The sequence below is a fragment of the Schistocerca americana genome, chromosome X (assembly GCF_021461395.2).
Source record: "Schistocerca americana isolate TAMUIC-IGC-003095 chromosome X, iqSchAmer2.1, whole genome shotgun sequence".
NCBI lineage: Eukaryota > Metazoa > Arthropoda > Insecta > Orthoptera > Acrididae > Schistocerca > Schistocerca americana.
In genome coordinates, this window is record NC_060130.1 from 766,122,978 (window position 1) to 766,138,535 (window position 15,558).

The 15,558-nt window shown below is 42.1% G+C and overlaps 1 protein-coding gene across 1 annotated transcript in view; it reads left to right on the forward strand.

The window, feature by feature from the left end:
- Positions 1-15,558, forward strand: part of LOC124555542 (haloacid dehalogenase-like hydrolase domain-containing 5) — a 129,578-nt gene that overhangs the window by 22,398 nt on the left and 91,622 nt on the right. Inside the window, exon 3 of the mRNA XM_047129497.1 lies at positions 4,079-4,276. Coding sequence (XP_046985453.1) covers positions 4,079-4,276 — 198 coding nt within the window. The remainder of the gene's footprint in view (positions 1-4,078; positions 4,277-15,558) is intronic.

Sequence of the window (15,558 nt, forward strand, 5' to 3'; positions counted from 1 at the left end):
TCAGTCGGAACACCAACAATCAGAGGGAACCATGGGAGGCGCACCTGGTGGGCATGAACCGGAAACGGAACAGTCAACGCGACAAGGACCGATTACGGAGTGCCCAGCAAGAGACAGAAGTGGAAACAACAATGAGACAGAACACCAGTCATTACAGACCGGTTTTGACATACCTCAGATGACGACCACAACCCCAGAGGGTGGCTGCACTGGGCACAGATGGCGTTCGGAGCACCAGCGACAAGCTGGGCCTGGTGGACGCGGACAGAACACTCAGTGCAGCGCAGAACAGTTACGAAGCTCCCAGCAAGAATTAGAAGTGGAGACCAAGGAAACAGCCAGGATTCAGAGCAGCAGATACTACAGATGATGACTGCGACCCCAGAGAGCAGCCGAGCCGGATGCGGATGGCAGTGGGAACACCAGCGACCAGAGAGGACCATGAGAGCCATATCTGGCAGGCATGGACCACGGAGGGAACACCCGATGCAGTGCGGACCAACTAGGGAGCACCCATCAACTTACAGGCATAAATACTGGACTCGATCAGCTTAAGGACCATTCTCGGGTAACACCTGAAGAAGACAGCGAGCTACACTGTTGAAATATCGTGCGAGAATGACGCGAACATCTGGCAGAATTCGCGTTTATTCATAACGTCAATATATATCTTGTATATACAGATTTTTCTAGGATTAATATTCTCCTTTGTCGACACTCAGAGACTGGTGACTGACTAAAACATTGGAAGTAAGTGTTCTACAAATAATTTTATGAAACTGCTAGATTTGGCGAGAGTTGAGAGGAATAGGTATGAATTAGCTTAAAAGGGAGAGTTTGCGGGAGTGAGTAGCAGTTTAAGGGCATAGAGACTTCCATTCTAAACATCACTGTGCAATGAAAACTGATGGACACTATCGGTCTTTGTCATTATGGTAATACTCATAACAGGGATTTGTCAGTGATGAAGAAATTTCCATAAATCTTATGAACTGATGTTTCTTTTTTTCCTCTAGAAAAAATTAGAACACAGCATTTGGTCGTTTTTAGTTCAAAAAAAAAAAAAAAAAAAAAAAAAAAAAAAAAAGGTCATGATGTAAGTGAGCTTTGAAAAGAAATGCTCCCTGTACTGAATGTTGGTTGCACTGGTTTGACATATGTTATCTGCTCTGTTGTTGAAATCATTGTGGAACAGATTGTCACAAAGCCTGTTAGAACTAAATCATTAAATGTGAATGACATTTCAATAACATGCAATACTCATGTGATGAGGGAATAAACAGTGTGAAGTTTTTAGCCCTAACTCTTAGAATAAATTTAAACTGGAAAGTACACTCAGTCTACTAGGCCATTAAATTACATTGCTTACCATTTGCCATGCAACTATACATGGTGCCACTCATTTGTATACCTCAGTCATAGCTAGCACCATTATTTAGAGTTGATTATGTGTGTTTCATAATGTTCTGAGGAAATTAAACTGACATCACAAAGCTACTGATATTGCACAAATTTTATGTATGTGTTGCCCAACAAAAACTGTTCCTTTTCCCATTATGTAAACCTTGTACACACAAAATTTTGATTTCCTCTAAGATTTCCATGCTCGTTATAATGAGAAACTTTCACCGTAAGTGGGGCTAAAAGTTTATAATAAGAGTTATGTGTATTAACTTGGTTTACTGAAAAGACTGTTCAATAACCTAATGGGACAGAAGTGTTAAAATTCTGTCGAAGAATTTGTAGAGCATTATTTCACAGTTATGAAACTAATAAATCACACTTCACATGTTTGGTTAAAGGAACAGATTCAGCTATATTTGTTTCATTATCCTGTGTTAAAAGTTCAAAAATTGGCCAGCATATTCAACTGTGCGGTTGGCAATTGTTTGTGAGTACTTTTTTTATACTTGAGGGATTCTCTCTCTCTCTCTCTCTCTCTCTCTCTCTCATTATAATTAAAGTTAAACTTTCAAACCGCTGTAGAAATAACACCACTGATTGCAACAGAATATTATCGGAGAAGTGGGAAAAGGTATGACAGAAGAAAAATAAATAGTTACAAAATGTAGCAACAGATGGCACTGTAAGCATAATAATTTAATAGTGGCTGATTACAAATGACAAATGACTCATACAACAATGCCGAAGGTATACATTTGATGTTAAACAAACTGTGCTACTCAGTGTGTATGAGTGTACAGGTGTGATACTGTTAGTTACGTAAGCTCATCCACCACGGCAAGGTCATATCACATCAGATGGGAAAAATCAGTTTTTAATTGTCCTGAGGACAAAAGCCACAGAAAAAGCATCAATCAAAATCACATCGGATTATTAATTTCCATGTGACTAGTGAAAAATATGTTCAATATGCTGTCCACCGTTTTCTGCAGCAAGTTGAAATTGAGAAACAGCATGTTCCACAACTGATTGAAGCGTTTCTGCTGTCACATTCAGAATGTGTTGTGCAATGTGTACCTTCAATGCAGTGAAGTTTGCAATCGGAACACTGAACACAACATCTGTCAGATAGCCCCACAGCCATAAGTCACACAGATTAAAATCAGGTGATTGGGACGGGCAGGCTGTAGGGAAATGGTGGCTGATAATTCTAACATTTCCGAAATGGCACTTCAGCAGCTGCTTAATTGGATTTGGAATGTGTGGAGGTGCGCCATCTTGCATAAAAATGATCACATCCATGCTGTGGGACAGCTGGAATGACGTGGTTGCACAAATGAGACCCATAGTGCATACCAGTGATGGTTCATGTAACAGAACCAGAAGCACCTGTCTCTTTGAAAAAATATGGCCCTGGGATAAGTGATGCCGTAAACCCGCATCACACAGTGACCTTTTCAGGATGAAGTGGTATTGGTTGATTTGCGTGTGGATTTTCCATTGCCCATATTCTACAATTCTATGCATTGACATATCCTGTCACATGGAAGTGGGCTTCGTCTGTCCACAAAATCTTCCACGGCCAGTCATTGTCCACTTCCATGTGAGCAAGAGCAGAGGTCTCTCTTGCTGGCAGTTCAATAGGAAGCAATTCATGCACATGGATAATTTTGAATGGCTAGCAAAGAAGGATGTTTCGTAGGCTTTTATGCATGTGCTCACATGTTTGCCCACTGTTCGAGCTATTCTCTGTGCACTACATATTTGCACACCACCTCTTGTCTCCTCCTGCATTGCTGTGGCCACTGCTTCCACTGACATTGAATCAGTTTATTTCCTCCCTGTACCAGGTTGCACACCAAAAGAACCCATTTTTTCAAATTTCTGAATAATTTTCTCCAGACCCATGGCAGTCATCGGACCAACGCCTTTTTTCAAATCCTCCAGTGTTCGGAACTTCTGCAGAACGACGTGTGCACAGTCATCATTCTTGTAATACAGCTTTACAAGCAGAGCATGGTTCTGCATTGAGACAGTCATGGTGAAAGCCGCAAATGCGAAAGGAAGAAAAGCCATGTACCCTGCGTGTTTATACCACCATTAATGGGTCGTGCGCATGACAGTGTTTTCATTTATGTATTCTGACAAATACAGCACCATCTAGTGATCAAATTTCACACTATTTTTTTTTTCTCCTACCATACTTTTTCCCTCTTCTCCAATAATATTCCGTTGCAATTTGACGTCATTCTGACCAGTGGTGTTACTCCTACAGCATTTTGAAAGTTTAACTTTAATTATAATCACCCTGTATAAGACAGTTTGCAAAGCTATTGGATAACTCTGTCATTTTATTGTGATCCTCTTCTGTATAAGTCAGTGGTATTAAAATATGTAAATGATTATTATTAACATTCCAGCCAGTACAATGTAGCCATCGAAGTGTATGTGTATTCTGTTAGTTCTGGAGAAGTATTTGTGTGGAAGCGTATCAGAATTCTGTCTTATTTATGTGCTTATTGATGATTTAATGCACTAACTATACAGTCAGTTCTTTCCTGTGCTCCTTCCATTATTTATTAAAATGTAGGAGATAGTGTACAGTGAAGTTAACTGTTTCATTGCTCAATAATTTTCTCTTAACATATTAAACCTCCATTTACATTTGTTGCAGGTGTCTGAAAGCCAGGTTGTGATGTCCCATTCTCCACTTAAGTTATTTAACGAATTCCATAATAAAAGAGTGTTGCTGTCGGGACAAGGCCCTATTAGTGACATAGCCCTGAATTTAGGGTTTTCTAATTTTGTGTCAATTGACGAAGTTCGCACAACGTATCCACTTTTGGATGTTGTGGATTTAGAAAGGAGAAAGGTGAGATTGAATGCATTATTTCATGTTTTTTTCAAAATATGCTAGTGATGTTGGTTGTTTAAACTAGTTCACAGGCATCATTTTATATTTTTATGCTCTGTTTTGCATGAAACAGTGATAATTTTGTTTAACTGTGAGATACAGTGTAGTGCTTTGTTCTATAATTTTTTCAAAACTTAAGATAGTATATTGAACAAGATATTGTTTCTCACTGCATTTTGGCTTTCTGTGCTGCTTGTGAAGAGCAGTTTTTTTATCTTATCAATTGAACTTGTGGCCTTGTTGGGCATTTTTCGTACTATATCTGAAATCCTTATACCACTGAATCTCTCGTCACTGTTGGCAACAAGTTGCTAGAGTTGATATAAGTTTTCTAGATTCCTAACTTACATTATAGGTAGATGTTTTGTATTACCTTAGCAGCATGTTTATGGTTTAGGGGTCACCAGCAGGTGTCCTTGATACATGCAGTGACGAAAAGCAAAACTATGTTTGTGTTATTAGTTACCTGGAGCAAATTGTGTGTATATCAAAGAACATTTTACAATAGAGAGCAGCCAAATGAGGCAGTGGAGTTGTAAAGACATTGACCTCATGTTCGGAAAGATGGAGTTTGCTCTGTCCAGCCACCCCTAGAAGCATGCTTAAATGTTCTTTGTGTATGTACACCATCTGCTCAAGAAGTTGAGAGCTGATTTTTTTTTTTTTCTGTGGTATAAACTACATCAGTGCAATAACTACGATGGCAGCGTGAATTTACAACTGTAAACAACAAATATATGTTCAGCTAGTCTGTTGTGAGCAGGCAGTGTTAAGTAGTGGACATGTGGCTGTAGTGTCGGCGTTGTTGTCACAAATCCCCAAAGTGCAGCATCTCTAAATCAAGTGGTCAAGACATTCTTAGAATGTTTTGAAGTGAAGAAAAGTGTGTGCAAAGTTTGCCATGCCCATTTTAGCTTTCGAACAAAAACATCATCTGTGGATGCCTGCCAAGACTCGATTGAAATGTACAATTCAAACAATTATTTTCTGCAAAAAATCATCACAGGTGATGAGATTTGGTTTTATCAATACTAACCTGCCACAAAACAACAAAGTGCACAAATTCAAATGAAGGGTCAGATGACGTAACCGACATTCAAGCCAATTCGACACACGAGTTGAACAACATCCCAAAGAAAGACTTTTGTGACAGTTTCATAAGGTTGTATGAACATTCTCTGCATTGTGTTTGGGAGGGAGGGGGGGGGGGGGGTGAGGAGGTAGAACACCTGAAGCATTAAAACCACTGTGTTAACTATTCTCTTTTTTATTTTTGCAGTCTCAAAACTTTTTGAGGTGATGGGAGTCTATTTTTGAGCTATTTATTTTCATTGTATTATGATGATAGTGCCTATATCATTATAAGATGATCCTGGATGATTAAATAGAAATAAAGTAAATACCACAGACACCATAAGAATATGACAACCCAGCCAGGTAAAGCAATAAATTAACAGTTTCCCCAATGCACAATGCATCATACGAGCATTATTATGTACTGCCTGTTAAGTTGTGAAATTCAAGGCACAATAGTGTTCTAAAATTAAAATAGTTAAGTTTAACATTGCACCCGTGTGTTCTTTCTCGTGACAATTTAAGGTTTGTGACATATCCATATATCACTTGAAACCAATTTGTTTCCCTGTCAGAGTCCAACTGACCTAGTGTAATGCATGAAATTTATAGTTGAATACCTAATAAGAAAGATTTTGTTCTTGTGCTAGGTGACAATAAAATCACCACCGTCATTTATTTTTTCACACCTGCAAGATGGATGCCGTTGTAGCTAAGCCTCCTTGAACTTTACTTGTCTTTCCAAAACAGTAACTCATATATTTGATGCTAGTGGGCTCTTTGATTTTGAGGTGCATGAGAACCTTCTTCTCCCAGCTATCATGAGATCTTCATCATGATCCATTCCCAGAGGCACGTTAGTCAAAGCAAACCCTATTGGCAGCTGTCCTGATCAGATGCTCGTACCAATGCAGCCACTTGAACTCAGGAGTCTCCAGCAGGCTTTTTTGCTGTCCTGGCTGTTATGTGATGTCTTTTTTTATTTTATGTAATTTTATTTTCTCTAGGAAAAAATGAAGTAAGTTCATTTCCATTACCTGGAGACTGTTCCTGTTCGGTCGAGTCAGCTGCAACCAACTATTTGGATTATAATTTTTGCTGCCTGTTGTCTGACAACTTCCCATCTGCTGCACTGGAATCCTCCTGTGTTTTTGCTTCCTTATCCCTGAAGTCTTTTTCAATGCTCTCATTTCTTCATTTACATCCACACCTGTACTCTGCAACCCACTGAAGTTCATGGCAGAGGGTATGTTTCATTGTACCAGTTATCAGGGTTTCTTCCCGTTCCATTCACGTATGGAGCACAGGAAGATGATTGTTTGACTGCCTCTGTGTGCTCTGTAATTATTCTAATCTTGTCATAACCCCTATGTGAGCGATACATGCATCATCTGCAAAAAGTCTGAGCTTATTGTTAATATTGTCCGCAAGGTCACTAATATACATCATGAACAGTGAGAGACTGAGCACATTTCCCTGGGGCACACCCAAAGCTACTTCTACATCTGACGATGACTCTCCATCAGAGATAACATGTTGCATCCTCCCTACCAAAAAGTCCTCAATCCAGTCACAAATTTCATTTGATACTGTACATGATCATACTTCCAACAATAAGCATACATGCAGTACCAAGTCAAATGCTTTTTGGAAATCAAGAAATACTGCATCTACCTGACTGCCTTGATCCAAAGCTTTCAGTATGCCAAGTGAGGAAAGTGAGAGTTGGGTTTCACATGATCAGTGTTTTCAGAACCCATGCTTTGTGTCATGGAGGAGGTCATTCTGTTGCACAACTCCCTGTTGCCTACATTCCAAGGTATAACAGGCCCAGTGAAACAGCTTCTCCTTATTACCGAGGGACATTGATGCTCACAGCAAGATAGTACAAACAAGTGTAGAAGAGGTGAGATATTTGGAAAATTAATTATACAGCTCAGTTATGCCAACCCAGTACCATAGCTCCAACTCATTTCAGCACAGCTCATTACCCATACTCTACCATTGACTTTACAGTTTGTGGCCCAACAATCATTCACTTAGTCCAGGTGGAACATCGGTGGTGGTGATGTATGTGCCAGCAATCATTTTCCCATTATTCTGTGTCTTCTTAACCACCAGTCGACAGAAAGCCCAATGTGTTGGTCACTCAGAAAAATTTAACTGAACAACTTTAAGTGCCAAAATATTTGTTGAAGCTAACCAACAGAAGGGAACTGATATTTTGCAAGAAACGATATAAATGTTATTACACTCAACAGAAGCAACAGTCAACTGCCTCTCAAGGCTGCATCATCAAAAACCTGTGCTGTGGTATTCTGAAAAAGATGCAGGCAAGTAATTCAACAGTTCAAACATCATGCTGCCATGGCGAACCTGTTTATGTTTTTATAAGAAAGGGAAAAAACGAATGCTGGTAACATTGTCGGCAATGAGAGCTTGGACACCTTCCTCACAAGTGTGGGCTCGACTTCATGTCACTTGTAGCCAGTGGCTCTCTAAATAAGTTTCTGATATCCTTATTAAATGGTGACATTATGTCATAACTGAATGCTTTGTCTCTCACTGTAATGAAGTGTCTGCATCCAATAATTACCACTTATTGTTCTTGTCTTGTAAATGCACAATGAGATCGGTCAGTATGTCGTTCTGCACACAATGCCTGGAGCCATATAACTGTTGAATACTGACCCAGCGACTTTTAGAGCCCACCCAAGTGTGTGGAACTGGACCTCAGTTGCTAGGTGGAGCTGTTTCATCCATGAGTGCTTGTGTAGCTGCCAGCCAACCATAGCTCACGGCTGCGCTGTTACAGTTTGTTCACAAAGAGAACGACGACAGTGTCCTAGTTCTGAATTGGCAGAAGTTGGTTGACTTTGGCCCACTTATTTTTGTGTCAGTCCACAACCAACCACAGTGATCCAATCCAGAACCATGCATTTGGAGCCATTGCTAAGTGATTATTGTGCCAAGTTGTGCTGTGTCGCACATAGATTTATCTGTTGACGAGTGACTAAACAATTTCTGACCAATCACGAGCAGTACCAGATATGCTTCCCATTCATTGGGGTAGGGCAAGCAGTAGTACTTTAGAGTGGAGCAAGAAAAATGATTGACAATGTCAGTGAACTTTGTAAGCAGCTGGGGGGGGGGAATAGTGTGTTGCTCCGCACTCTGTCTCAACCGATGAGACAAACAGTGATGTACACAGAAGCAAGCTTCAGCACTCTGAGAAGAATTTGGAAGTTTTGCAGGGATAATTCTGGGAAATCATCATTAACTCCTGGCAAAAGAATTAAACTTCAATTCAGATTATTCAGTTTGATAGTGCTTTGAAACTGCCTTCCTCTTTGTGTAAATTACTTTAAAGTGGCAATTTTGTTTGTGTGTAACATCTCAGTTATTGATTGCAGGAATTCCTGGTATTGTTTCCCTTACAAGGAGACTCTTTGAAACCACAGATGCAGATGTTTACGCCTGGTTCCATGTGATCACACCCGGCAATCGTTTACCCTTAAGGGCTGTCATTTACGAGTGATACACAAAACAGAAATCCTATGATCCGCTACACGACTAAAGCCACAATAACAACTACAATTATTGTCACAATATGTTTTGCTGCTGGCCCTTTTTAGTTTCGAATTGTCTGTGAGAACTGAGATGAGATAAGTAGCAACAAGCACCATTATTTAACGTGAAACTATCAATTTTGATTTCATGAAACCTGTAAGTTTTTGTTATGCCCCTGTTTTAGTTTTTACTTTCATAGACATGCAATACATATCAATTAAAAGCTGATACAGCAACCATTACATGGCCCTGCCATTGCTGTGTGGAGCATAAACTGGCATTTTAGTGCAAGTTTAGTGCCAATAGTGCTTGATGTAAGTGTGGCTTGTTCACCAACACTATCGCTCACCCACAGCAGCCTATGAGTCTATATGCTAGTAGTCGGTGGATGGAGCTTCCTTCCCCGCAGGCCCCTCGCCTCTCCCCCCCACCCCCGACCCCTCTCAGAATTTGTTCTTCTTCTTGTGGTCAGACTGTAGGTGTTCCTTTGCATGGCAACATCAGGTTCAGTTATGTTTTCACCTTGCTATTGTTTTGCTTGTCATGAAGTACCATTGTTTCTCAGTTTCCGCTTTGCTACGTATTAGGTTTTTCTCTGTCCAGATTACTCTTTGGATTTGTTTTCCTGTTGTTCTGTTTCCACTTGATTGCTTCCTCATTCTTTGTGTTTCCGTCCATACTTGGTAATCCAGTGATGACAGCCCCTGACCAGTCAGCCTACATCAGCAGCTTCTCTTTAGTCGTTTATGGTCTTCTGTCAAGTCTCAGTCACAATAATAGACAATGAGGTAAAAGGTTAGCTAAGTACCATGGACTCAAGGCTTGAAAAACTTTTGGAACAGCAACAGCTGTTACTGCAGCAAAATTGCAACAGCAGTTTCAACATCATCATCAAAAACAAAACAACAGCAACAATAACAATAAAATGAGTTGCTCCATGAAGAAATTTGCATTTTGAAGGATTAACTGCAGGTACAGGGTACCCATCCAACACAGGCAGAAGTCACTTCCCAGGTGGAGAGCCACCCACCTGTATTTCTGCCTTTAATGATGGCAAAGAGGATTGGGACAAGTATTTACATTGGTTGGCACCCAGTGGTTGCTTTTTCCTATCTTGGGCTTCTCTGGAGACTGTTTCTTACTTAAGAAGTTGGCTCATCTCATGAATACAGTTACCCTCACATTCAAGGAATTATTGTTTGCAACTATTCCTTGTGGTCACATCGTGACTCGAATTTCATCAACACCACAAGCAACATGGTCAGTCGTATTGCTCCTGGGAGACAGATTTATGAGGGTTAAGTTATCGTTGTGATTTGACTTGTGCAAACCCAGCATGCAAAACCTCACATGCAGATTATTTAATTAGAGACATAGTGGTCCATTTGGCTCCCAGTCCAGAAGTGCTCATCATATCATTTGAAGATATTTTGACAACTGCACATTATTTCAAAGTTGTGGAAGCAGCAGACCTGTGCCTCGGGGTTCTACCACAAGTGGCAATGGTCTAGACACCTCATTGTGCCCCAGGGAAGTGAAATACTTTTAAAATCATTTCCAAGGTGTTAGCATCACGATTCATTAATTTCAGATGTGTCTGTGGCTTCTGAACAGCAGCTCATACCCCATCAACATCTGCAGTGGAGTCTTCTGTCATGCCTAGAATGCTTCAAAGCACACCTGTGTGCGGATAATCCATATTGCTGGGTACACTGCACCTGTTGTAGAAAAGATGGAGATCTCTGAAAAGTCTACAATAAACTGTCAGGGCAATCAGACCCTGTGTCCAGATTGCATCAAATAACAATGTGTGAACTTTAGGTGATAGTTCTCCTGGACGGTCCTTTGGCTAAAAAGTTACTTATAAAACTCATAATTGTGAATAAAGCTGTGTTTACAGGTGGGCACAGGGGCTACCATTTCCTTGGTAATACTCCAAACAAATGCTCGTCCAGCATCCCCAGAATTAGCACTACCTTCCTGTACATTGGTGACAATTCAGTCCTTTTCACTCTGTTGGAAACATTTTTGGTTCCTTTGTTGTCTGGATTCTCTATTAATGAGAGGAGAATATATTTCTAAGATTGACCTTGCCAGTGTATTTACAAATGCTGCTGGATGAAGAGTCGCAAAGCATATTGTGGTCATCAACACTCACTTTGGTTTATATAAATGCAAGTGCTTGCATTGTGGGATACCTGGAACAGTTAACCATGTCCATACCTGCTTGCACAAACTATCTTGATAACTTAATTTTCATGGGCACTGTGTGTCAGGACCATCTACAAAACCTTTGTATACTATTTATTACATCACATGATGCAGGGCTAAAGTGCCACTGAGACAAGTGCTGGTTTTTCTGGAAGAAAATGGAATACATCAGGCATTCGTAAACAAAGAAGGGATCCAGCCTACTGATCGCATCATCAAAGCTATCAACTTTGTGCCTGCCCCTGAAACTTCCAGCAGCTGCAAGTTTTTTTGGGAAAGCTGAATTAGTGTTCAGAGTCCCTCCCGCAAGCAGCCTGTATCATGCATCCACCAAACCAACTGGGGAAGAAAGGTGTTCAGTACAGGTAGCTGCATGTGAGCACGCTTTCACACAGTTGAAGCATATGATGTGTGTGGCACCCTGCCTTATGCATTTTCACCATCATGTCCACTGTTCTGGCCACAGATGCCTCTCCATATGGCGTTGGTGCAGTGCTGGCACATATGAACAATGACTGTACTGAGCAACCTATCACCTGTGCGTCAAAGACACTGGCACCTCGCTCAAAAGAGCTGCTTGCAGATAGAAAAGGAGGTATTAGTGATTGTATTTGCCATTAAGAAGATTCATGTTTACCCATTTGGGAATAAGTTCATTTAAATTATGGCCCACAAATTGCTGGGTGTGTTATTTCATTTGTGCTCGTGTCTTCTTGAATGGGCTTCTCCTCAGTTGTTACAATTATACCACAAAGTACAAACCAACAGAACAACATGCATATGGGAATGCTCTAATGTGCTTTCCTGCAGGCCTTCAACCAGCAGAAAATCTCACGTTTTGACATAGAGGTGAAATGGAGACATTTCTGGGAATAGTTTCCCATAATAGCTGCACAAATCACTGCAGACACGCACCTCAGTGCAATCTTACAACACACCATCTCCTAGGTGCAGCATGGTTGGCTAACTTACATTTCACAGAACACCAATCAAGAGTTCGAGGTCTGGTGCCTCATATACCACTATCAGTGAGATAGACATTGAGGCTGATGTCATCCTGCTCCATCATGGGCACTGGAGAATGTCAGGGATGAAAGCGCAAGTGAGATGATATGACTACTGGTCAGGTTTAAACAAGGATGTGGAAGCCATGGTGTGCAGCTAAGCAGCTTGCACTGGCATCAGGCAGCACCACACCAATCTTTCACCACTTGGCCCACCTCTGTTGCCTTTGGGACTGCATTCATTTCAACTTTCAGGGCTGATTATATGGCTAATAGTCATGGACACTTAGTCTAAAGACCCATATGTGGTCAACATGGCATCCAGCACAGTGGAAGATACTCCTTAACACTCTAGTCCAGATTTTACCATTTAGTCCAGATTTTACCATTGAAGCACTTCTCCAAACCATAGTATCAGACAGTGGGCCTCAGCTCATGACATCGGCTTTCAAACAATTCTGCACATCAAATGGCATAGGAAACCTTTTTTGTTTACAATTTCACCCATCCTCCAATAGTGAAACTGAGCATACGGTGCAAATGTTAAAGGAGCAAATGTTGAAAGCATTGGGAACCACCATCACAACAGCAGCACTCAAGATGTTCCTGAGCACATAGAGGACCACATCCACCCAATACTCTAATTCGTTGGAGCTCATCCATGGGAGATAACCACACATACTCCTTCCTGCTGGCCCCACAGCCCTGGAAACCCCAGACTCGGCACTCTGGGTGTTCTGTATCAGTTGACACTGTTTAGGGTTTGGAGCATCATAATACCAACCAATTCTGTTGACATCTACCAACTGCACCTTTGCCATTGGTCCACCATCACCTAGAAAGCCCCCCATTTCCATCCCCCAAAACCACACAGATTTCACTTGTGCCCCAGAAATCCACCAGCAATTTCATTGGAAACAGGCGTGGAGGTGGAGGTCTACATGCAACCTCCTTAAACACAACCAACAACACAGATATCATGATGTCGTAGTATAATACCTGACACCTCCAGGCCCTCCAGTCCCATTTCATGGATGAGGTATCCAGTATTCCTGCTTGGCTAGTTTGGAGAGCAAGGAACTGGACCTTCATTGCTAGGTGGTGGTGTTACATCCGTGAGTGCTCTAGTAGTTGGCCTGTGGTGCCACACATCATTCCACCAGGCAAACAGAGCTCGTGGCCCCTATGGAGCTTCAACCATGCAGCGACATTAAATTCATTGATGTATTTGGCTCACTATTATCTTGCTTGTCATAATGCACCATTTATTCTTGGTTTCCACTTCATTCCATCTTAGGTTATCTCTCTCCTGATTGCTCATTTTACGAGGGTCACTCCAGAAGAAATGCACACTATTTTTGCAAAAATACGGTTTTCATTCTTAATGTGTGAAAGTTTTACAGTGTGTAGATAACGTCCTTCCAGCTTGTTTTCAAATTTAGTTCAACTTGTTTCCGTGAGTGGCGCTGTCACAGCATGTCGTCGAGATGGCTGCTACATTTGACGTTCGTCAGAAGCAACGTGCTGTCATAGAATTCCTGTGCCGTGAAAACGAGACAGTGGGAAACATCCACAAGCGGTTGAGAGAGGGGTATGGAGATGCTGCTGTCGATTGCAGTACAGGCAGTCGGTGGGCCAGCAGGTTACGTGATGAAAGTGGGCATGGCAATATTGAGGATTGTCCTCACAGCGGTAGGCCTCGTACTGCACACACTCCAGACAATGTGCACAGAGTTAATGAATTGGTGACTGCTGAGAGACGCATCACAGTGAACGAATTGTCACACTACGTTGGGATAGGGGAAGGAACAGTTTGCAGAATACTGAAAGTGTGTGAACTGCTGCAGTATAATGCTGAAAGGAGCTAAAAGAAATATGGAGTGAGATTAATAGAAATGACACTTTCATTCAAAGATAATAATTAGACTGAAGTCACCGTGATTCATGATCATTCCATGGACCTTACAAAAGGCTGGACATGGTTCTTAATAGGTAGTGTGGTCACCATAGATGTCCAGTGTATGTTCTGCGATGTGTTTCCATGCTGGCCACAAGGTTGGTAAGGAGTTGGTGTAGTGAGGTGTTCTAATCATCCACCAATGCAGTTGACTACTGCTGGATGGTCATTGGTTCATGTGGATGTGCTGCAACACATCTCTTCAATGCATCCCACACATGATTAATGGGATTTAAGTCAGAAGCATGGACAAATTAGTCCATTTGCCAAATATCCTCTTGTTCGAAGAGCTCCTCCATCTGCACTGTTCAGAGTGGTCATGCATCGTCATCAATTAAAATGAAGTCGGGGCTGAATGTACTTCCGAAAAGACACACTGAACCCTGACCAATGACTGTACCTGTTCAAAGATTTGGAGCTCTGTATGTCCATGCAACATTATGCCTCACCACGTCCAGCACCTGGACCACCAAAATGATCATGTTTGACAATGTTCATGGGTGTGTTACATGTATCCACCTCTTGCCATTCCCATTGCGGGTCCAGGGGTAAAAATAGGCCCGAGGTATTCCTGCCTGTCGTAAGAGGCGACTAAAAGGAGTTTCACATGTTCCAGCCTTTATGTGATGGTCCGCTGTAGGGTTTGACCTCCATTCTTCAAAATTTTCCCAAAGAGTGAGCCAATTGGGGAAGGGCGCCTTACATGGTGCATCGTGTCCATCGTGCATTGAAATCTTTAGTCCATTTTCTCGTCCTCGCATTTCAGTCCTGCTCATTCTCCTCCTCTTGGGTGAGGACACCTTCCTGGGTGCGTTTTCCACCATGCACTACGCAGAAGTGCGTTGACGATGACCATGGACTTTTTTTGCACCTGATATCCAGCACGGTAGCCAGCCCGTTGTGGTGGGGCTGCCATATACCCTGTTGGTTGTAGCCCCCTGACCACACAGGGATCGCTCTGCTGATGCCTGCGCCGTTAACTCCCCACGTATGCCAAGGGGTAGATGCCCATCCCCCTGGAGCATTGGGACTCCCAGCAATGGCCATCCTGCCAGGAGGACTTTGCTGCGGCTGGGTGGCGCCCATGGGGAGGTCCCCTGGTCGGAGTGGGTGGCATCAGGGCGGATGACATGCAATGAAGCATAGTCCATCATCTCATGCTGGTGGTGAAACACCAGCAGTTTCTAAGTGTTCATGAGCTCAATTCAATGCACAGGAGTATGACCCCAAATCGTTTGCATCGCTGGCCACACAATGGGAAGACCGAGCGAGGTGGCGCAGTGGTTAGACACTGGACTCGCATTCGGGAGGACGACGGTTCAATCCCGCGTCCGGCCATCCTGATTTAGGTTTGCCGTGATTTCCCTAAGTCGCTCCAGGCAAATGCCGGGATGGTTCCTTTCAAAGGGCACGGCCGACTTCCT